This window comes from Rhinopithecus bieti, unplaced genomic scaffold (genome assembly GCF_001698545.2).
Source record: "Rhinopithecus bieti isolate Rb0 unplaced genomic scaffold, ASM169854v2 scaffold_14404, whole genome shotgun sequence".
Taxonomy (NCBI): Eukaryota; Metazoa; Chordata; class Mammalia; order Primates; family Cercopithecidae; genus Rhinopithecus; species Rhinopithecus bieti.
In genome coordinates this window covers 395432-418420 of record NW_016807824.1, presented here as the reverse complement: position 1 = coordinate 418420, position 22989 = coordinate 395432, and the positions used below count along the sequence as shown (strand labels likewise).

Genomic DNA, 22989 nt, shown 5'->3' with positions numbered 1-22989 from the left:
CTCTGGGGGTGAGGACAGGACAGCATGAAGGGCAAGGTACAGAAGCCAAGAGGACAACATGATGGAGCCCATCCTTGTAGGCACATGGGGTGGAAGCTGGCTGCAAGGCTGGTTTCTCCTGGTTCCCACAATAGCTTTGGAGGCTGGAGGAGACCCTGCAGAGTGATGGGAACAGGGTGGCGCAGATGCAGGGAGAGCACATGGGGTGAGTACAGATGGCATGACATCAATACATGGACACCAGAATATGGCTCTCCTTGGCCACATGTGGCCTTTACCCCTGACGGTGAGCATGGCCAAGGTCCTCTCCTGCCCCCACACACACAAGTACTCCCCAGTGTCTGCCATGGACAGGCCACGAATCTGCAGTTCACATTTGGTCCCATCCTGCCTCAGGCTGTATCTGTCCCCATCTCTGAGGGTCTCAGACCCCTTCCTTCACTCCACAGGAGCTGCATTGTTCAGCTCACACTGCAGCATGACGGTGGTCCCTTCTCTGGCCTCCTGGTTTTTCACATCTTCTATGAACCTGGCAGGCAGAGCTGGGAAGGACCAAGCAGTCACTGAGATCATCAGACTGTCTGGAAGATTCTGTGGACGGGACATGGACACCCACAAGGAGCCACACAAACCACCAAAGGACCACACGTGAAGAAGCAAATAAACATTCACATGGGGAGGAAGCAAATGGCCTGGGAAGAACAGAGAACACAAACGGATGAGCATGAGCATGAGGACACCTCCTGGACAAGAAGGGTAGGCGGGAGACAACTGGAGGACCTCACTTGGAGAAGAGACAACCCCAGGTTGCCACAGGGGCTGTGCCACATTGGAAGATGAGAATGACACGGTGACATGTAGATACCAAGCCACAGGTCCACAAGGCCACACATGATCTTTACCCCTGATGGTGAGCATGGCTGAGGTCCTCTCCTGCCCACACACACACAAGTACTCCCCGGCATCCGCCATGGCCAGGCCACAGATCTGCAGCTCACATCTGGTCCCCTCCTGCCTCAGGATGTATCTGTCCCCATCTCTGAGGTTCTTGGGCCCCTTCCTCCACTCCACAGGGGCCACTTCGCTCAGTTCACACCACAGCATGGCTGTGGCCCCTTCCACAGCCTCTTCATTCCTCAGACCCTCTGTGAACTTGGCCAGCAGGGCTGGGGGATCAGAAAGAGATGGCCACAATCACACCCTCTGAGCCCACAGAAGAGACAGGACATGGACAACACAGAGAAGACAGGGAAGCCATCTGAACACGGGCCACTCCTGGGGTGTGCTGAGTACAGGCTGTGCACTGCGGCTTCCCACGGTCCAGCCCGTTAGCATCACGGTGTGGCCCCTTCTGAGGTGTCCTCAGGCCTCATACTTTCTATGAACCTGGCTGGTAGGGCTGGAGAGGACACAAAGACCATGAGGCCCTCTGGAGACACCTTGGGACACTCAGCAAGGACACACTCCAACTATGGAGGAAACTAGGAATTAAAGCATAGACACGTGGATGTGAAACAGTGCCCTGGGAGCAGAGAACAGATTGGCCATGGACACGCAGAGGAAAGCTGCCCAGGACACAGAGGAGCTGGAATCCTAGCGGGAACCCCAAGATGATGGCAGACACATGCAGTGGCCACAAGACCCATGAGATGGAGAGGAAGAGATAGAACCAAACAGGATCTCCCCATCCCCAAGGTCTTCTGCAGCCCATCCTGGCTCAGAATGAATCTGTCATCACGCTCAAGGGCCCAAGACCAGCCTGGTGGCTCAGTTACACTATACTGTGGCCCAGGCCCCATTCTGTGGCTCCCTATTTTATAGCTCCTTCATAATTTTGTTTTCTTTTTCAGACAGGGTCTCAGTGTTGCCTAGGCTGGAGTGCAGTGGTGCCATCGCAGCTCACTGCAGCCTCAAACTTGTGGCCTCAACCAATCCTCCCACCTCAGCCTCCTGAGTAGCTGGGACCACAGGTATACACCACCACAACCAGCTAATTTTCATATTTTTTGTAGAGATAGGGTCTCCCGGGGTTGCCCAGGTGGGGCCTGGAACTCTTGAGCTCAAATGACCCTCCTGACTCAGTCTCCCAAAGTGCTGGGATTACAGGTGTGAGCCCAGCCTCATGATCTTGATGAATAGCTGGAGGAAAAAGACACAAAATCAGCTGCCTAAAAATCTCCCACAAAATCATCCAGGCTCCTGCTTCTCATCAGTTCCTGCTGCTCCTGTGGCCAGAGCCCAGGGCAGACAGGGAATAAAGAGCCTGCTGCTGGGAGAAAGGAGGGTGCTGCCCTCCACCTTGACTGTCACCCTGTGTTCATGATGCAAGCAGGAACCCCACGCAGCAGGTGCCTTGGTGCATGGGTCCAGCAGATAAGAAATGACCAACCGAATACATGAAGGAACCATCCACCCAGACATGCCCTGCATGCAGGAGATGGCCATGGATCACAGGGACAGACGAGGGCCACTGTCTCCTGTGCACTGAAGCTGGGTGGCTTCCCAGCCCACCAGATGGAGACTGGAGCCTCAGAGTGCCCAGCTGCATCCCCTGGACACCCCCAGGGAACTGCAGCTCAGAGCATCCTTGGGGCTTCGGGGTCCAGTGGAAATTTCCAGCATGCCAGGGTGCCCTCTAAGGAGGCACAAGAGGGGGTCCAGCAGGGAACCCACCACCTGAAGCTTTTCTGGAACTCGCCCACTTCTGGAAGCAACTGCCTCAGGCAGCCGGCAGGGGTCCACTCTGGTCATCTGCTCTTCAGCCACCGGTCTGAGGAGGCACTGGCATCCAGACAGCCATGCCTGGCCCCCAGAACCTGCCCCTTCACCAGCCTTCACCACCCCTTGCAGTGTGAGGGGAGCCCACCAGAGTCCTGGGCAAGAAAGTCCTCAAGCTTGGGAGAGTCCTTCCCTGCATTCCCTCTAAGGTGCTCGGGCCCTCCACCCGGGCAGGCTTTATCCCATGTGCTTTCCCTGACAGAATCGAGCCAGGCCAAGGCCCCGAGCACCTGCACACGTCGCACCACACCACCAGCCACACTGGGCCATGGGTCCCAGCTCCACAGACACAAGAGGCCAGGCCTGCAGGGCTCTGTCCCTTCTGCTAACACTGGTGGCTTGAGGCTGGAATCCTCTCCTTGCTGTGACTGAGAGGTTCAGGGCCCAGGGTGAGTTCTGCAGCCTCATGTCCCTAGGGGACCCAGCCATGGCTGAGATCCACTCCCACCCCCCACACATGACGACACCCTAGATCTACCGCAGGCAGGCCACAGGGCTCTGGATGTCTTGTCCTGGTCAAAGCCCCCATCTTGGATCGTCTTGGGCCCCTTCCTCCACTCCACACAGATGCTCTGCTTGGCTGACACACGAAGAGTCACTGTGGCTGCTCCTCCCCACAGTGACCCCCATCATCTTCTCCCCACAGTCATCCCCACCACCTCCTCTCCACAGTCATCCCCACCACCTCCTCCCCACAGTCACCCCCATCACCTCCTCCCCACAGTCACCCCGTCACCTCCTCCCCACAGTCACCCCCATCACCTCCTCCCCCCAGTCACCCCATCACTTCCTCCCCACAGTCACCCCCATCACTTCCTCCCCACAGTCACCCCATCACCTCCTCCCCACAGTCACCCTGCCTCTCGCCTCCTCACAATGGACCCTCCCCTCCCTGGCTGTGCACTCCAGCCCACGTGCCATCTCCCCACTCCTTTCTGTGTTCCATTCCTGGGGCTCCTCCTGATTGCCTTCCTGCCTTCCTGGTGTTAACCCTGGAGAAGATCTATGATCTCACTTTTGTAATGATTTGGTTCTCCCCATATCCTCTGTCTCTGCCTACAACCCCACAGGGCTCAAACAGCCCTCTCTTCTCTGCTGTCTTACTGCTCCTAAGACAGGTAATACGCAGCAGGTGTGAGGAATCCCTACCGAAGGAATGAAGGAACCACATGCAGAAACAGGGAAGGCCATAGCGCAGACATGGGCACAGGGCAGGAATACGCACACCCACTCGGACACAGCCACCCATGCACGTGGCCAGAGGCAGTCATTACCCTTCACGGTGAGAGTGGCGGAGGTCCTCTCCTCCCCACACACACAGGAGTACTCCCCAGCATCTGCCACGGCCAGGCCACAGATCTGCAGCTCACACACAGCCCCATCCTGCCTTAGTCTGTGTCTGTCCCCATCTCTGAGGCTCTCACGGCCCTTCCTCCACTCCACGGGGGCCGCCTTGCTCAGCTCACACCGCAGCGTGGCTGTGGCTCCTTCTGTGCTCTCTTGGTGTCTCAGTCTTCCTATGAAGTGGGCAGGCATGGCTGGGGAGGGATGGACAGACAGACATGCAGATCAGACTCTGGGAAGCACAGGGGGACAGGCCATGGCGAGATGGAGGATAAGACAGACTCCCACAGGACAGGTCCCAGGGTGCCTCGAGGGTGGGAGTCTGGCTGCAAATGCCAGGTTCTCCTGGTTCCTTCAACAGTCCAGAGAGCTGGAAGGGACTCCATGATGTGCTGGGAAGAGCATGGCACAGTTGGGGGAGACTGGAATTGGTGCAACTGACAGCAGAGGTAAAGAACTGGACACCGGACACAACTCTGGACACATGGTCTTACCCCTGATAGTGAGTGAGGCCGAGGTCCTTTCCTCTCCACACACACACGAGTACTCCCCAGCATCCACCATGGCCAGGCCACGAATCTGCAGCTCACACATGGCCCCGTCCTGCCTCAGGCAGTATCTGTCCCCATCTCTGATGGTCTCGGACCCCTTTCTCCACTCCACGGGGGCTGCCTTGCTCAGCTCACACCTCAGTGTGGCCGTGGCCCCTTCTGTGGCCTCCTTGTTTCTCAGTTTCCCGATGAACTGGGCAGGCAGGGCTGCAGGAAGGTCAGACACAGAGAGCATCGTCTTTGCTCCCCTGCATTGGAGGAAGTGGCATCTTTGGGCCACATGGGCAGGGTGAACAGAGATGCTTACCAGTCACCGTGAGGGTGGCAGAAGTAGTCTGGTCCCCGAAGGAGCATGAGTACCGCCCGCTGTCCTGCGGCCGGAGGTCGCGGACCACCAGCTCCAACACAGCACCCTCCTGGCGTAGGCTGTATTTGTCACCTGGCCTCAGGACATTGTCTCCACAGCACCATTCCACGGGCGCAGCCACAGACGACAGCACACAGCGCAGTGTGGCAGCACCACCCTCTCGCACCTCCAGGTCCTTCAGGGCCTCCTGGAACCGCACTGGCCGGGCTGCAGACAGGCACAGGCTCAGCTCGCCCTCCCCTGACTGGTCCACTAGGGGTCCCCTAAGGTGGTGGAGGGCTGGGGACATCAGCTGCAGGATCCCCCTTCTCCTTTGGGGCCTGTGGCAGGGACCTCGAGACTTCTGGAAAGGGGCAGCTCTGAGGGTGAGGGATAGAAAGGGTGAACCAAGCAGGAGAACAGAAGGGTGGGGTGTCAGGGACCTGTGCCCCCAAATTCACAGTTGGAGGCCCTAGCCCAGACCTCAAAGCATGGCTGTGATGAGGGAAGTAAGGTCAAATGAGGTCACGGTGGGCCCTAAGCCACTGTGGCTGGCGCCTCCTAAGATGGGAGGTCAGGGACACAGGCATGCACAGAGGGACAGCTCTTCAGGGACGCAGGGGAGACAGCTCTGCAGGGCGGCTCCTGTGGTGTGGCAGAGGCCAGAGCGGAAGCCAAGCAGGGTGGATGAGGTGCCAGGGAGAGCCAGGAAGGACACAGGGAGCCGTGGGCACCCCATACAGGATGCACGGGAGCCTGGGTCCTCCCACCTTGGACTCTTTGTGGGCGCACATGCCCTGCCCTGAAAACGGTGCTGCCTGAGAAGAGAGCTGTAGGCACCTGGCCTGTGGCTGGGCTTTGGGGCTGCTGGGGCTCACCGTGCACCCTGACAATGGAGCTGCTGCAGGCGCCCCTAGTCTCACACTTGTAGCGTCCGCTGTCCTGCAGGGTGGCCCCAGTGATGAGCAACTGGGCCCGGTGGCCCTCATGGCTCAGCTGATACCGGGCAGATCCCCGCAGGGTCTTCCCATCCTTGGTCCAGCACACAGGGCTGTCGCAGGCACTGGTCTCGCACACCAGGGTCAAGTCCTCACCCTCTGTGATGGTGGCATCTGTGAGCTCCCGGGAGAAGACACTTGGCTTACCTGGGGGACAGAGAGAGAAGCAGGAGCATGTGGGATCCTGTCGTGCTGCTGCTGGAGGGGCCAACAGGGACAAACCCTGGGTCTCACTGCGGACCAGGCAACACCCTGGCTCCGCACCCACCAGTCACCCTCACGCTGGGGCCACATAACAGGCTGTGGAGGGAACAGGGAAGGCTCCGTGCGGCTCCTGCCCCAGTGGGGATGCAGCCTGGCCAGCGCCACACCAAGAACAGTTCTGCAAACCATGCAGAAGCATTCATCCCGAAAGCCCAATTCAGCCTTCCGAGCCCCCACCCCACAGTCAGCCAATGGTGCTTTCTCTGTGTGCCCAGGGATACTAGGCACATGGCTGAGCTGCCATCTGCCTCTCCACCTGTCTGCAGCTCTGAGCAACATATGCAACGTGGGCATGTGACCCACCAGTGACCCGCAGGGCGGCCGAGGCCCGCTGGTCACCCGCCTCGAAGTAGATGGTGCCCGAGTCCTTGAGCGCCAGCTGCCGCAGGGTCAGCACGTGGTAGCCCCCAGGCTGGGCCTCGATCTCATTGAGCTCGTTGGTATGCAGGGGTGTCTTATCCAGGAACCAGTGCACAGGCTCGTAATTGGCCGGGGAGATCCGGCAACGGAAGGTGGCCGAGGAGCCCTCCTGCACATCCACGTCCTCCAGGTCCTCGATGATGTGCACTCTCAGGCCTGCAAAGGCACAGCGTCCTGGGCAGGCTCAGCTAGCAGTGCTCCCCAGGACAGACACTTCCCAGGACAGAGCACGGTGGCTGTGTTTTAACAAGTTTGCAGGGACAGAACTCCGAAAACAGTAAGTGGCTCAGAGTTTGAACGGTCCAAAGATACTTGTTTGAGGGCACCTTGGAGGTCCTTCTGCAAGGCTTGCTGGGGGAGTCTGCAGCCTGCTGAGAACCCAGGAGAGCACACTTCTGCCCCCTATCCAAGCTGTGCTCCCAAGAGCGGTTGGCTCCCAAACCTGCTTACACAGCTGTGTGTATCATTACAATTGTGCCATGAAATTAACTCTTGTAGTAACAGATGAAAGAGGAGTGTGAAAAAAAATGGCTATAGTTATGCTGAAATTGAAATCAAATGCTTGGAAGATAGGAAATGTGAATTCCTAGAAACGAGGTTTTTTGGCTGCTGAATTAGGGATGGTAAGAGATGAGCATTTATGAATATTGAGACAGGTCCTGCATTCAGATTCCTTCTGCATGCACGAGTGTCCTGCAGGCATAGCTCCACCTCAAAGAAGGCGACCCCAACCTGGGCAATCCACATGGATGAAGAGCTCTCATCAGTGGATGGCACACAAGGAAATGGCTTGGGCCCCTGACATCCTCATACGTTAAACTTATTTTATTTTTTTAGAGATGGAGTCTCACTGTCTCCCAGGCTGGAGTGCAGTGGCACGATCTTGGCTCACTGCAACCTCTGCCTCCCGGGTTCAAGCAACGCTCCTGCCTCTCAGCCTCCTGAGTAGCTGAGATTACAGGCATGTACCACCATGCCTGGCTAACTTTTGTATTTTTAGTAGAAATGGGGTTTCACCATGTTGGCCAGGCTGGTCTAGAACTCCTGACCTCGTGATCCAACTGCCTCAGCCTCCCAAAGTGCTGGGATTACAGGCGTGAGCCACCACGTCCAGCCATGCTAAACTTTTAAAGAGCATCTTTTGTTATCTTATGACTCTCACTCTTGATGGCTTTTAAAAAAAATTAACTATGGGTACCAACTTTATTAGATCATGGGGCTTTACTGTGTTAACAGAATGCTTTCACCAGGGTCACCAAATCCATTGGAGAGGAAAAATCAGTGATGATTCCTGCTTTACATTACTTCTGATGATCATAACTGGGGCCTTTCAAATACTGAACCCTGTGAACACCCGGTGGTCAGACCCCAGTAAGGACCCCCTGCAAACTCAGCTCTGGACACACCAGCCTGGGACTTCAGAGCCAAGTGAAGGCTGCGGTGAAGGGGCTGGGCCTCTCCTGCTCTGATCCCAATGTGTCTGATGACCTTGCCCTGGCCATGGACCCACTAAAGCTTCAGTTTTCTTATCTACAGAGTGGGGAGAATGACAGCTATCACTCTGCCTGCCACTCAAATGTGGAGCCAAACAGTAAGATCAAACAGCCACCTGCTATGATCTGAATGTCCCCTTGGAAACTCATATTGAAACTTAATCCCAATGTGGTAATATTAAGAGGTGGAGCCTTTAAGAGGGGATTGGGTCCAAGGTGGGAATGGGTTAATCCATTCATGGATCAGTGGGTTAACATGTTAATGTGTTAAAGTGCTTTCATGCGAGTGGTGGCTTTAAAAGAAGATGAAGAGAGGCCTGAGTTAGCACACTCAGTCCCCTCCCCATGAGATGCCCTATGCCACCCCCTGGGGACTCGGCAGAGAGTCCCTGCCAGCAAGAGGGCTCTGGCTCTCACCAGATGTGGCCCCTCGACCTTGAGCCTCCAGAGCTGTAAGAAGTAACTTTATTTCCTTTATAAAGTACCCAGTTTCAGGTATTCTGTTGTAAACAAGAAAAAGACTAAAATGCCACTGTAACTCTCAATGACAACCCTAATGACCATCAGTTCTTCCCTGGGAGCACCTGAGGCTGCCCGGCACAGCTGAGTCAGGCTGTCCCTCTGGGATAAGGGTGACACATTGTATGTACAGATACACACTGAGCTCACGCATGGGGGCCAGGCACACAGGGCATGTGGGAGAAATACACAGTGACCAAATCAACACACAAGTAAGTGAGCACCAGCAGTTCATTCACAGCCATGCTGGGGAGCCTCAGTGACCACCCAGGGTGCACCCCTCTACCCTTATGATAACAAACTGAGGCTGGGCCTGTCCACCTCCAAGTCTCCAGTGCCGTTCAAAGCCTAGACCCGGGCACACTTGGCTGCCTCACCTTGCACTAGGAGCTGGGCCTGGGACTGGGCCTGGCCAATGTCGCAGGTGTAGGTGTCGCTGTCTGCCTTCTCCAGGGCACTGATGGTGAGCTGCAGGGCCAGGCCATCCTGGCTGGGCTGGTGCTTCCTTGAGGCCTGTAGCTCCAAGAGGCCCTTGCGCCAGGTCACTGTGGCCGCGGGGCGCTCCGTCTTGCACGTGAACACAGCTGTGCCTTTCTCCTCCACCTGCAGGTTGGTCAGCTCCTCTGTGAAGCAGTTTGCTTTTTCTGGGGCAGGGAGATGGAGGCAGAATAGGTGGGGCATGAGGCCTGCACAGACCCCAGGCCGGCCCTGTTATATTCCAGGCCTGGCTGGGGAAGCTCTGGGACCTGGGTGAGCCCTTTCACCTGGGACAGAGGAGCTCAGGTTCCACGGGTGGCCCCGTGCCCCGCTAGGGTAGAGACGCCACTCCAGGGCCATGCGTGGGGCTCCTGCAGCATTTACCTTCCACACAGAGGCTGGCTGTGCTCTTGGAAGCCTCCGCCTCACACGTGTACTCGCCCACGTCCTTGAGCGAGGCCCCGCGGATGACCAGCACAGCCATCGTGCCCTCACAGACCACATCGTACTTCTGGCTCTTGCAGATGGCCTTCCCATCCTTCAGCCAGCGCACAGGCGTGCCCGCCCGTGACAGCTCACAGCGCAGCTCCACGTCCTCCCCTGGCGCCACCCGCTGGTCTTCCAGGGGCTTCATGATGGCCGCCGGCCTCTCTGAAGAGAGCAGAGACAGCTGCCCTTGAAGCACAGCCACAGCCATGGAGCCAGCCACAGATGACTGCAGTCACGGCCCCAGCCACCATCCTGGCTACAGCCATAGCTCTACGCACAGACCCAGCCAAAACCCTACCACCTTCACCATGACCAGGATTGGGGCAAGGACAAGTATTTGAGAACATTGACTCTCTGGTGACCAAGACAACAGAACCTGCAACCCCCAAACTCTGGGACCTCGGCCCTCAGGAGCTTCAGAGTCCTGAAATGTTAGTGTCCCCACTGTCACCAGGGTGGGACTCAGGAGGCAGGAAGATCAACAACTACAGAATTTTATCCTCTGGCATCTTTCAGGCCCACGCTGGCATCCTCTGAGTGTGCCCCACCGAACTGCACCAAGTGTGCTCGTCAGGGGCGCGAACTCGGGCGCTGCCGGTGATGTCAGCGGAGCAGGTGGCTGGGCCCTCAGGCCAGTGCTGCCAGACTGGCCCTGTGAGCCACAGTTCTGGGAGCTACCAAGTGCTCAGGGTACTCAGAACAGAGATTGGAAAAGAATCCAGGCCTGTATCAGAGCTCAGAGAAGAGTGCAACCCCACTTCCACACGAGAACCGCCCCCAGCATCCAGCAGGTGCCTCAGGCCCTGTGGCTCCTAGAAGGGGTGCTCTGCAGCAGCTGGGGGAGGCAGGCCCCAAAAGCACCCCCACCGGCTTCTGCAGTCACTGGGGCCCAGCTCCTGGACTCCTGGGGACAGGCCCAGGGTCCCCACTCCTCAGCCCAGGTGATAAGCCCCCGTCCGGCAGGCCCTGCCCACCTTTGACAATGAGTGAGGCCTTGGAGGTGAGGCCCCGCACAGAGAAGACCACTTCCCCAGCATCACTCGGCGCAGCCTCCCGGACCACTAGGATGTATTTTCGGCCCTGACGTGTGGCCTGGAAGCGGCTGGAGCTGCCCACCGTCTTCCCACCGACTGTCCACATGGCTGGGTCGCTGGCACTCTCATGGGACAGGATGCACTCGAAGCTGCAGCTCTCCCCCTCCAGCACCTCCACTGTCTTCAGCCTCTTGGTGATGCCCACGTGCAGATCTGCGAGCCATCGGAGACTGTCAGGCCAGGCGAGAGGACAGCACTGCCCTGGGCCAGACCTAGGAAGGGCCAGACCCTGGGAGGGATCAGAGCCCAAGGGACCAGACCCTGGAAGGGATCAGAGCCCACAGGGATCAGACCCCAGGAGGAGCTGGATCCCTTAGAGGGACCAGACCCCACAGTGATCAAACCCTGGGAGGTGTCAGACCCTGGGAGAGGCCAGGCCCTGTGGGGGCAGGGTGCCACACTGCACCAGCCATTGAGTAGACACCCCTCTGCTGGAGCTGGCTGTCCCCTGGCATTTGCATAACCAACAACTCTGAGCTCCAATCAGGGTAGCAGGGAGAGGGAGGACCCATGGTCATCACAGGGAGGAGAGGAGGCACAGGACCCCGTAGTCCCAGCTCCAGGACAAAATCGCCATGCCTCCTGCCCCTTCCCCATCTCGTTACAAGACTGTCAAGGACCAGCAAACAGGCTGGTTATGCCGCCTGTCACCCACACCAGGATGCCACTGGGACTGGGCAAACACACACAGGGGGCCAGGTAGCCACCCTGCAGTTGAGGGAACTGCCCCTGAAAAGCAGGACAGACTCCAGGGCACGCACACCCCCAGTGCTGCAGGGCTGGGTTCAGGGATGGCTCCACCCTGTCAGCCCAGTGGCCCTGGGGCCTTGCTGGGGCCCCATGAAGGACAGAGACATGGCCTACTCACAGCCCCTGCCTGGCATCTCGGCTTCTCCCTGGCCATCCCCATTGGTGTCCCCACGCGGGCCTGGTGGCTTCTTTGCACACATCCCCTGGTACAGGGCAACATCCCGGGGCTACGTCGGGACCACCAGGCAGGGACAGCACAGCCTCCAATCCTGACTCCGGGACCCATCGTCCCCAGGTCCACCTGCCTGCACCCAGGCCTCACAGGACCATGTCAAGTCATGGCTCCTCTAGAAGGCTCCCCTGACCTCCCCAGCTCAGCAGGGCAGCCCTTCAATCTCAGAGAATGACGTGGGCCACCCAGGTAGTGGCCAGCCCCACATCCATGCCCATCCAGCACACCTCCCTTCCCCGAGCTCCGCCATGCCCACAGCCACACACCGTGCACCCTGACCCGGGCTCGGGTCTCCTCGGAGCCCACGTGGCAGGTGTACAGGCCGGCGTCCTCGGGGCTCAGGTCATGCACCACGAGCCCCCGCGTGCCCACCGTGTGCAGGAAGTCATACTTGTCGCTGGGGCCCAGCTGCACGCCATCTTTGTGCCACACCACATGGGCCTCGGGGTCAGAGACCTCACACTGCAGGGCCAGAGTGCTGTGCTCCTCTGCGGACAGGTCATCCAGCGCCTTCAAGAACACCACCGGCTTCACTGCAGGAGGAGTAGGAGGGTGAGGGGAGCCGAGCACCAGTCCCATCCCTAGTGGGGAGCCCCGAAGACTGGTGGGATGGCTCACCTCGGACCTCCAGGTGGGCAGAGGTTGACACCTTGGGGGAAGAGGCGCATACTATGCCTGCATCAGTCCGCCGGACGCTCTTCAGTACCAGCGTGTGGCGCCGGCCCCTGTGCGAGATCTCATGGAAGCTGTCGTTGTACAGGGGCATCCCGTTGAGCGACCACTCGACCTCCTCGTCCTCATGGGACAGCTCACAGGAAAAGCTGGCCCGGCCCTCCTCCATGGCCTCTGCATCCTGCAGCGGCCCTGTCACTGTCACCTCCCGCGCTGCAAGGGACACACCGGGCCTCAGTGCCCACATCACCAGGCAACCCCTCCCCAAAACCCTCTCAGTAGCCCCGTGCCCCTCATGTCCCACCTTCCACAGTGACCTCAGTACTGCTGTAGGCGCTGCCCGCCTGGCACCGGTAGACACCAGCATCGGCAGGCATGAGCCGGAGGACCCGCAGCTCGGCCATCTGACCCTCCAGGCTCATCTTAAACTTCTCAGAGGGAGACAGGGGCGTGTCATCCTTGTACCACTGCACAGCCTTGGGGGCTGGCCGGAAGTCGCAGGACAGGACCACTGACTGCAGCTCACGCCCTGTCTTGGGCTCCAACGGCCGTGTGAGGACTACGGGGATGTCTGCAAGGAGTGGAGACAGGCTGGGCCACGGGGCCACAGGAACCAATCACCCTGTCCTGCCTGCCAAGCCCTGAGCCTGCTCACCTATGGCCCTGAACTGTGTCCTCCCCTGGCCCTGAGCCATGTCCACTGTTCCCTGAACTATGCCTTCCCCTGGCCCTGAGCTGTGTCCTCTGTGGTCCTGAACTGTGTCCTCCCCTGGTCCTGAGCGACACCCATCTGTGGCCCTGAACTGTGTCCCGTCACTGCACTGAGCCTTCTTCTCCCATGACCCTGCCCTGTACCCACCCACAGCCTTGTCCTTTTGTGCCTCTGCCTCGTGTCCACCCACCGGGACAGGAGTGCTCACCTGAGACCACCAGGCGGGCAGAGGAGCGAGACTTGCCGATGGTGAAGTGCACGGGCCCGGTCATGCGTGGAGCAGGTCCTGCCCAGCAGAGCCGGTGCACCGGCCCCCTGCTCAGGCCCACGTTCCCCCAGCCTGCAGACCAGCGTGGTCTTCCCCAGGAGCCACTAGGTGGCCGCACTGAGGGGATGGAAGTCTCACACTCAAACCAGGCAGGAGCGGGCTCCATCACCGTCACGTCCTGCAGACCCCGCACAATGGTGATGGATTGCTCTGTTGGGGAGAAGCAGTTGCTGGCGGATCCCATGGATAGGACAAGTTGCCCCTCTGGCAGGGTTCCTTCCTGGGAACAAGCCCTGCCCCACTAGATGCATGTTAGCATCCTCCTGAGCTACCCAGACCCAGCATCTCCAGGAGTGTAGGGCAAACCATGGACCTAGGAGACTCCCCCCAACAAAAGCAACCTGCAGAGCTGCCCTCCCTGCCTGCACCTTCCACAAAGAACTGTGCACTAGTCTTGACATCGCCGGCGTCGCAGGTGTAGGTGTCCTCGTCCTCTGCCTGGACGTCACTGATGATCAGCTTGCGGTAGAGGCCATCACTGACCAGCTCGTACTTGGGCCCGGGCCACAGCTCCTGAATGCCCTTGAACCACCGCACCTGGGCGCTGGCCCGGGACACCTGACACTCCAATACACCGCGGTGCTTCTCCATGGCAATCTTGTCCCGCAGAGGGCGCACGAGGGTCACTGGCAGCTCTGTGAGCGTGGTTGGGGCACGGGGTGGATCAGAGATAGTGCTCCAGGCTCCCAGGCCCAGGCTCCAACAAGGCACTGGGTGTTTTGGGCGACCAAGGGCCCGGACCCCACTAGGCCCCAACAGCCCATGTCTGCCCGGCAGGGGACAGCAGGTGGTGAGGCCGAGTATCCCCCTTGGAGCTGTGCTAGGACCTGCTCCACAGAGCAGACCACCAGCAAGGGGAGTGTGCCTGCCTCTGCCTACCCTGCCCTCCCATATCCCACACTCCCACTTCCACCGCCCAGGTCCTGCCCGCTGTCCCGGCCCACCAAGAGCAGGGTAGGCTCTGCCCCATGTAGCCCCACCCTCTGCAGTCATCTCCCCAAGCCCCCACTTCGGAACCATAACCACATACCCTAGTCCAGTCCCAGGAACTCATGTCCCCTCCCCGCACACCACTGACTTAGCCCTACTGGCCCGTCCCCACTCCACCTGTCTGCAGAGCCTCTCCCTCTGCCGCCCCAGCACCACTCTCCCTGATCCTCCTCCTCACTGCCACCAGGTAGAACTCTCCGCCCCCGACAAGCCTCGCCCCCACAAGCCCCCCTGCCAACAGGGCCTCACGCCTGGCCTCTGCAGCAGGTGCTGCAGCCAGAGGGAGGATTCATCAGGATCTCGGTTTTAAGGAAGGGAGAAGCCCCTCATGGCCGCTTCTCTGGCCTCTATCTTCCTGCCAAGGAGGTGACAATCCCTTCCCTCCTCGTGAGTCCCTGCTGTCCTGGTCCTGAGAGCGGGCCTGGGGTGTCCGGGCCTGTGCTGACCCAGCTGGCCACACATGCACACTGTCCAGCCTTGCCCTCCCCTCAGCCCCCACCTCACCCTTCACTCGGAGCTGGGCGCGCGATTCTGCATTTTCAGCTACAAATTTGATCTCTCCTGCATCTTCCGCCAGGACCCTCCGGTAGATGAGAGTGTATGTCCTTCCTGGGGACAAAGGTGGCTCAGTATGGGCGGGGACAGAGGAGGACCTGGGGGTTGGGCCATGCCCACCATAGCCGCTTGTCCTCGCACCTTCCTGGCGGATGCGCACGTTGTCACTGGGCCGCAGTTTGCTGCCCTCCCGGAACCACTGGCCAGGCACTTCGTCGTGGGAGACCTCACAGGAGAAGGTGGCACCGTCCTTCTCCATCACTTCCACATCCTCCAGGGACCTCACGATCTGGATATTGCGGCCTGGGGTGGCAAGGGAGGCCCTGCCACACCTGGACGCACAGAGCCACCCCCAGCACCCCCCACCCAGTGCCCCAGTGTGCCAAGGGTTGTGAAGGTGAAACCAGAGTGGCCAAGCCCCTGGCTGGGGGACATGGAAGACAGGAGGAGGTGCCCACACTTGCCATGCCCCACGTGCCCCATGAAGCCCTCACCTTGCACCTTCACAGAGGCAGAGCTCTGGGCGTCATGGGCATCACACACATACATGCCCTGATCCGCGAACTCGCACCGGTAAATGGTGAGGCTCCTGCAGGTGCCCTGGGCCGCGACGCCCACCGTCTTGCCTGCCCGCAGCTCCACACCATCCTGTGGAGCGCAGAAGCCCGGTCAGGCATACAGGTGGTTCAGCCCTGGGGTTCCACTTGGGCCTGCCCCCATGAGAGGAGGGAAGGAGGCAACGGAGTGGGGTCAGGGGGAGGCACCTTTAGCCAGCGCACATCCACATTAGGACGCGACAGCTCACACTCCAGGGTAACCTTCTCCTTCTCGGTGGTCACCACATCCTGCAGCGGGCGGCTGAAGTTCACAGGCAGCTCTGGGGAGGAGGAAGTAGGAGGTGGGAGGAGAAAAAGGGCTTGGAGGAGCCTTCAGGGTGGGGACAGGGACAGGGACGAGGGTGGGGCAGTGCCCGAGCTGGACAGAGTTATACGGAGCTGGCTCATCCAGGTCCCCAGAGTCCCCACCAACCTCCCCGGGGCTCCCTCGGGACAGGTAGGCATGGTCTGTGCTGTGCCCTGCCGGCCCCCCCAACGCACCGGTGACCACGAGCAGTGCCGACGTGTGCACTCCTTCAGCCTTAAAGACTATAAGGCCACTGTCCTCTGGCCTCAGCCGGGAGAGCGTGAGGGTGTGTGTGGGGCCCCGTACAGCCAGGTGACACGTGGGCCCCTGATGGAGCCGCAGGCCGTCGCGAGTCCAGCTGCCCTCCACGTCCGCATGTGACAGATGCACCTCCATGGTAGCCGTGCCCTGCTCCTGTGCCTCCACTGCCTGCAGGCCCCTGACCAGCCGTACCTGGCGCACTGCGGTGCACATGCGGGGTCACGGGTCAGCTGCTGCTCTGAGACCACCGCCTTAGAACCCTGGGGTACAGCCAGCTTCCCCAGGAGCTCAGGGAGGGCCGCAGAAGCCACCCCATGCCCACCCCCAGGGCTAGCCCCTTCAGCGGGAGACCTGCCCCTCCCCCAGCCCTAGGCCCCGTACAGAGGGCCCGACCCTCCCCTCAGTGTACCGCCTGGCTCCTCCCTCCTCCCCTCAGTGCTCCGCCTGGCTCCTCCCTCCTCCCCTCCGTGCTCCACATCCCTCCTCCATCCTCCCCTCAGTGCCCCACCTCCTTCCTCTCTCTTCCTCTCAGTGCCCCTCCTCCCTCCTCCCCTTAGTACCCCGCCTACGTCCTCACTCCTCCTCAATTCCCCGCCTCCCTCCTCCCTTCTCCTCCTCAATGCCCCTCCCTTCCCGCCCGTGGCTCACTCTCCACGGTGAGTTTGGCCTGTGTCTTGTCATCCGGAGTCTCGCAGCCAAAGAAGCCACGGTCGGCAAAACCTACGTTGTGCAGAACCAGGCGGTGGCGGGCGCCCTCGGCGTGGATCTCCACGTTCTTTCCCGGTGCCAGGGCCGCTGCGTTCCGTGTCCACCTCAGCTCCGGCCACGGCCGCGTCAGCTCCACCTCCAGGGTCACTGAGCTCCGCTCCTCCACTGTCTGCGGCTCCAGCTTCTTTTTGAACAGCACGGGCGCCTCTGGGGTCACAGGAGAGGGGAGGTCATGGCGGCCCTCGCCCTCCTCCACGGGCAAGCCAAGGTACAGAGGGCCCGCCCAGCCCGGGCGCCTGCCCTGAGCCGCGCCCAGGCAGAGCTGCCCGCACCACGCCCGGAGATCCGAATCCAAATGGCGGCGCGGCCCTGGCCACACGTGGGCCGGGCCGCAGCTGCGCACCCGGGACTTTAAGCGAGGAAACCGGGAAGCTTCCTTAATCCCCGCTTCTACCTCCAGCTCCCCTGTTCTGAACAAGAGGCCAGGCCCTCGTGTCTCGAAATCCTAGGCGTAATCCCCACTAGTAGCACTGGCGGGAACTGCAAAGGCGGGAAGACAGAGCTCCCCCGGGTGCAACGGCGGTTTAGCAAAGCCCAGGAGTCCTGTGCAGGTTGAGGAAGAGGCGCTGGCGGGCCTCTGCCTTAGGCCACCCGTGAACTCCGCATAAGGTGAATCTACTGCATCACTCCCTTACTCCAGAACCTGCCATGACTCCCACTTCCCTTCAGGGAAAGTTCTGGCTTCTGGCTTCAGCAGCATGGGAAGCCCATGTCACTGCCTGCACTGGTGCTAACCCCACTCACTCTTCCCTGCCATCCATCAGGCTAAGTATGCACCCACCTACTCCAGAAAGCCTCCCTGGATTGCCTCAACCTCCACCCATTCCCCACCAGGTGCATCTGCAGGATTGCATCTTCTTTACACCAAGAGAAGGCAACTGACCCATCCAGCCTACCCCAATCTCCTCTCTGCAGTCCACACACCCTGTGTCTCCTGAGATCAGCCAGACCAGCCGTAACAGGACAGCAGTTCCAGGTGCCCACTCAGAACCAGCCCACAGGGGAGGTGCCTGTGCAAAGAGCCCTGGCCAGCCAGGCAAGTCCTGCTGCCCCCTACACTCACCTCGGACCCTCAAGACAGCAGAGGATGAGACGCCCTCAGCCTCCACAGTGATCTGGCCTGCGTCCTCCAGCACCAGGCCCGAGATAGTCAGGCTGTGACTGGTGCCACTCTGTGATATGGCAAACTTCTCGCTGGGCTGTAGCAGGGCACCGTCCCGGAACCACACGACTGCTGCATCACTGGGGGACACCACACACTGGAAGGTGGCCTTGCAGCCCTCCTCTGCGACCACGGCACTCAGCCCAGACATAAACTTCACCACTCGGGGTACTGCAGACAGGAGCACTGCTTAAGAGGCTGGAGCGCAGGACCAGCAGAGCCCCCACACTGCAGGAGTGCCAAAGGCCACCTCCTCCAGGAAGTTGCCCTGGATAGGAACACCCGACCCCTTACATACCACTGACAGTGAGCTGCGCACTGGTGTGGTCATCACGGCTCTCACATACGTACTCTCCCGCGTCCTCTGCACGCAGCTCCAACACAGTGAGCAAGCGCACAGGCCCCTCGGCCACCATCTGGAAGCGCTTGCCCACCTGAAGCTGCGTGCTGCCACAGCGCCACACCACCTCTGCACACGCTGAGCTCAGCTCACAGGCCAGTGTCACTGTGCCGCCCAGCTCACCGCACACAGGCTCCAGCGGCCGGCAGAACTTGGCAGCCACCTCTGTGGGCACGAAGGGGACATCAGCCAGGTTCCTAACAGATCAGACTTGAGCCCCAGCTTTGCCCCTGCCCAACACTGGGACAGAGGGGTCTGGAGGAGTCCCCGCCCCGTGCCCAGCTCACCTTCCACCTGCACTGGGAAGTCCTGCCCCTCTGTGCCCACACGGCAGCTGTAGACGGCACTGTCCAGCACCTGAGCGCCATGCACGGTCAGGGTGTGGGTGTCCCCCTGGCTGGCTGTCTTGTGCCGCTTGCTGCGGCGAATCTCCACACCATCCTTAAGCCAGGTCACCGTGGCCACAGAGGGTGTGGCCAGCGTGGCAGTCAGGACGATGTCTTCATGCTCCTTGACCACCAGAGGCTCCCTGCGGTAGGGTCTCTCTGAAATTTGGGGCTCCGGCCCTGGGTAGAGGTCAGTTGGCATGAGAGGGACCCTGGCATCCCTGGACCGGCCCCGCTCCCCTTCAGGGCCACCCTAATGCCACCTGGCACCCCTGATACCCATTGCTCTTCAAGGATGGCCCAGTGCAGTCCTGAGCACCATCAACCACCATCCAGAATCCCAGGGGCCATACAGTGTGGCCATCAGCTCCAGGTGAAGCGGATTTGCCACCCCAAAGCACTGACCTGCCACGTGCAGGTGGAAGGAAAGCATCTGGCCCCCCGCCTCACAGCTGTACTCCCCAGCGTCTGCCTGGTCCGCCTGCTGCACCACTAGCCTCCGTGTGCAGCCCTCGGCCTCCACGTGCACTTTCGAGCTGGAGCTCAGCTTCTTCCCATCCTTGTACCACGTCACCTCCATCTGGCCCTGGGCCACCACACAGCTCAGTGTGGCACTGGCCCCCGCCTCCGCCTGCACTACCCTGCATGCCGGCTGTTCCTTGGCAAACACCACCTTGGGCTCTGGGGATGGACGAGGAGGGATGTAGGGTTAGAGGCTCCAGAGCAGACGCAGCCCATGTGTTAGACCAGCGACAGCCAGGCGGGGCTGTCCATCATTGAGCAGTGCACCGTGACATACAGAGCCCCCCCCCCCCCCCGGCACTACCAGAGCCAAAGGTCTAAGAGTGTCCATCATGTCCCTTGGGAACAGGATGTGGTCCCTTCCCTGCCCCGGTCTTCCAGGGCCCTGGGGCCCTCACCCATCGCCAGCCCTCCCCACCACATGGGGCCACAGGCAGCAGGACATGAAGGGTCAGGAGGGATGGACCAGCAACCTGGGCTGGCCCAGAGGCAGCAGAGTGTCGGGCAGGGCCACCGGAAAGAGGGTGCCAAGCTGAGTGTGGTCTGTTGTCCCTGGCTCAGGGACAGGGTGGAAGGGGTTGGATGTCAGAAAGACAGGTGGACACATGGTGATGACCAAGGGGCCCAGCACAGGCTTGCAGACATCTAGGGCCCAGAGCACAGAGACAAGCCCCCCACCACCCAGGACACACTCTCCAGTCACTGCAGGGCCCTCCCATAGCCCAGCACCCACAGAGGAGTCAGCAGATCACATTAGACCAACCCAGACCCCAGACCCCCACCCCAAGGACATCACACCACTGTCCCCACCACCCAGACAGAGGTCATCACATCTGACTACACCTGGACCCCAGACCCCTGAGGACATCACACTACCGTCCCTACCACCCAGACAGGGGTCCTCACATGAGACCAGACCCCAGACCCCCACCCCAAGGACATCATGCTACTGTCCCTACCACCCCCAGCTCAGCCACTGCAGGGCACACACCATGGTCAACTCAGTCCATGGGCCTGCTCTGGTCTCATGATATAAGGACACTGGCCTGAGAACCGCTGGGGAGAGCTGGGGACACAGATTCTAAGGCCTACAGAGAGGGAAGGTGCCAGGGCCCACAGCACCTTGGGCCACCCAAACATGTCCTTGTAGTTTCACACCTGACACTTAGGATCACCTCTATTTCACCTAACCCTGGCACCCACCAGCCACATGTAGGTGGAAGGAGAGCCGCTGGCCCCCAGCCTCGCAGCTGTACTCCCCGGCATCCGCCTGGTCTGCCTCCTGCACCACCAGCCTCCGTGTGCAGCCCACGGCCTCCACACGCACTTTCGAGCTGGAGCTCAGCTTCTTCCTGTCCTTGTACCACATCACCTCCGTCTGGGCTTGGGCCACCTCGCAGCTCAGCATGGTGCTGGTCCCTGCCTCAGCCTGCACCTCCCTGTGTGCCAGCTGCTCCTTGGCAAACACCACCTTGGGCTCTGGGGATGGACAAGGAAGGATACATGAGGTCAAAGATACAGCCTAGGTCAGGAAGACCACCCTAGGGTAGGAGGGCCCGGATGAGGAAGTAAGAGAAACATAACCTTCCTCAGGCTCTGCACTGGCTGTGTGGCTGGGAGAAGCCCTGTGGCCTCGCCTCACAAGAATCACAGTTTGTCTATCCACTGTGCACGGCGCCATAGGCTATCACAGGTGGGGCAGCTATGACAAACCCTCCATGCATAAGCACCTCCAGGGCAGGGACTGGGGTGTCTACATATGTGGCTCTTCTTCAAGCATGTATGGGGCTTTAAATCCACTTGTCATTTTTCAACCTCGCATCCTCCAAAACCACATTTGTTTGGATTTTGACTGAGACTGAATAACTTTCATTCTTCCATGACTTTTACCCACTTTAGATCTTTACTGTCTCTCAGAAGTGTTTCACAGCTTCCCCCCCAGAGCCTCTGGACATCTTTTATTAGACTGGAATCATAAACATGATGCCTTTGAGGCGTCTGTCAATCTTTTACGTTTTCGTTTTCCAACTGCTTGCTGCTAGTCTACATGTATGGAAGTTTCTTCACATAGATCTTGCAAGGGTTGATCTTTCTCAACTCTCTAATAATTTATCTTCTGGGTAAACCATATATTCTGTCAGTTCACCTTTTTCTAAGTTTTACACCTTTTGTTTTACTTTCTTCCTAACTGTGTGTCCAATGTTGGATGGAAGTGCTGACCACTGGCTTCCTCATGCTGTCCCTGGCTCAGAGGCAAAGCTTACACAGTCTCCCTTTGTGATTTTTGTGTAATACCCTGTGTCAAATTAAGAAAAAAAAATTTTATTTATACTTTGTTAAGAATTTTATGGCACGATGGATGCTAAATTTTGCCAGACATTTCTTCTGAATGTATGAGGTTAAATTTTTATCAAATATGGTACTTTATTCAGAGTTTAAGATAATTACATTGTTTTAAAATTTCAATCACATAATACCATGATTTTCAAATGTTTTAACATGAAAACAGCCCTCATTCCTAGACTATGAATTTCATCATAGTGTATGATCGTCTTGATGTATTGCTGAATTCAGTTTACCAATATTTTGTTTAAAAAATTGGCCATGATATCCATAATTGTTTGATCTACAATATGCAAACTTCCTATTTTCTGGCCAGATTTTAGTCATGGCATTAAGCTATCTGCATATAATGAATTAGAGGGTATATCTTCCTTTTTCCATTCTCCAGAAGAATTTCCATGAACATAGAAGAATTTCTGGCCAGAATGTTTGGAAGAATTTCTCAATAGGGCCACATGGTTTAGATATTGTTTGATAAGAAGATTTTTTGCTACCGGTTCTAGTTTTTACTAGGTTGTAGTAACTGCAGATAACTTCGGTAACGGTAGATAACTGCATATAGGTTATCTGTTTCTTAAGTCTCTTTTTGGTTTCTAGAAATTATATAATTTAACACTTTTCAAATTTACTTGCAGTGAGTACTTTTGGTATCTACACATCTGTAAGCCATTTTAGACATACATAACACCAACTGTTATGTGGCAGCACTCAGGGCTCAGGGTTGGAGTTTGAAGTTAAATTCTCCTAACAAACAACAGGAAAGTAAAGATCGTTCTCAGACTTCCTATGAATCAGCCAGAGAGGGCAGGCACAGGACTTGTCAAGGAAACAGGATGATGTAAATATGGCTTCCCCAGTCAGCAGCTGCTACCACCGTAACTTAATTCTACCAGTGTGTGACTGTGCCATAAGCTACTTATTCCTATCACTTTTAAATCTATCCGGCCGGGCGCGGTGGCTCAAGCCTGTAATCCCAGCACTTTGGGAGGGCCAACGGTATCGCTGATGGGTCAGGGATGATCGATACCAACCTAGTTAAACAGCGAACCCCCTCTCTACTTAAAATACAAAAACTGCTCGTTGCGAGTTGGCGAGCGCCTGTAAGTCCCAAGCTACTTGGAGGCATAAGGGCAGATGTGAGATATGTGTTAAACCTGGCGAGGAAGGAGCTTGCAGTAAGCTGAGAGACCTTTTTTTTTCTCACTGCACCCGCCTGGCGACAGAGCGAGACT

The 22989-nt window shown here is 58.5% G+C and overlaps 1 protein-coding gene across 1 annotated transcript in view; it reads right to left on the bottom strand.

Annotated features, from left to right (window-relative positions):
• The window catches only part of OBSCN (obscurin, cytoskeletal calmodulin and titin-interacting RhoGEF), a 178955-nt gene that overhangs the window by 87075 nt on the left and 68891 nt on the right, over positions 1-22989 (bottom strand). The window contains 26 exon segments of the mRNA XM_017883818.1: positions 279-542; positions 903-1166; positions 4053-4316; positions 4617-4880; positions 4981-5247; positions 5898-6164; positions 6585-6857; positions 9091-9357; positions 9575-9841; positions 10654-10926; positions 12022-12288; positions 12374-12640; positions 12732-12998; positions 13348-13617; positions 13836-14102; positions 14962-15066; positions 15154-15315; positions 15507-15660; positions 15777-15889; positions 16110-16376; positions 16825-17091; positions 18008-18277; positions 18405-18671; positions 18794-19072; positions 19298-19573; positions 20618-20893. Of these exon segments, the coding sequence (XP_017739307.1) occupies positions 279-542; positions 903-1166; positions 4053-4316; positions 4617-4880; positions 4981-5247; positions 5898-6164; positions 6585-6857; positions 9091-9357; positions 9575-9841; positions 10654-10926; positions 12022-12288; positions 12374-12640; positions 12732-12998; positions 13348-13617; positions 13836-14102; positions 14962-15066; positions 15154-15315; positions 15507-15660; positions 15777-15889; positions 16110-16376; positions 16825-17091; positions 18008-18277; positions 18405-18671; positions 18794-19072; positions 19298-19573; positions 20618-20893 (6444 nt within the window).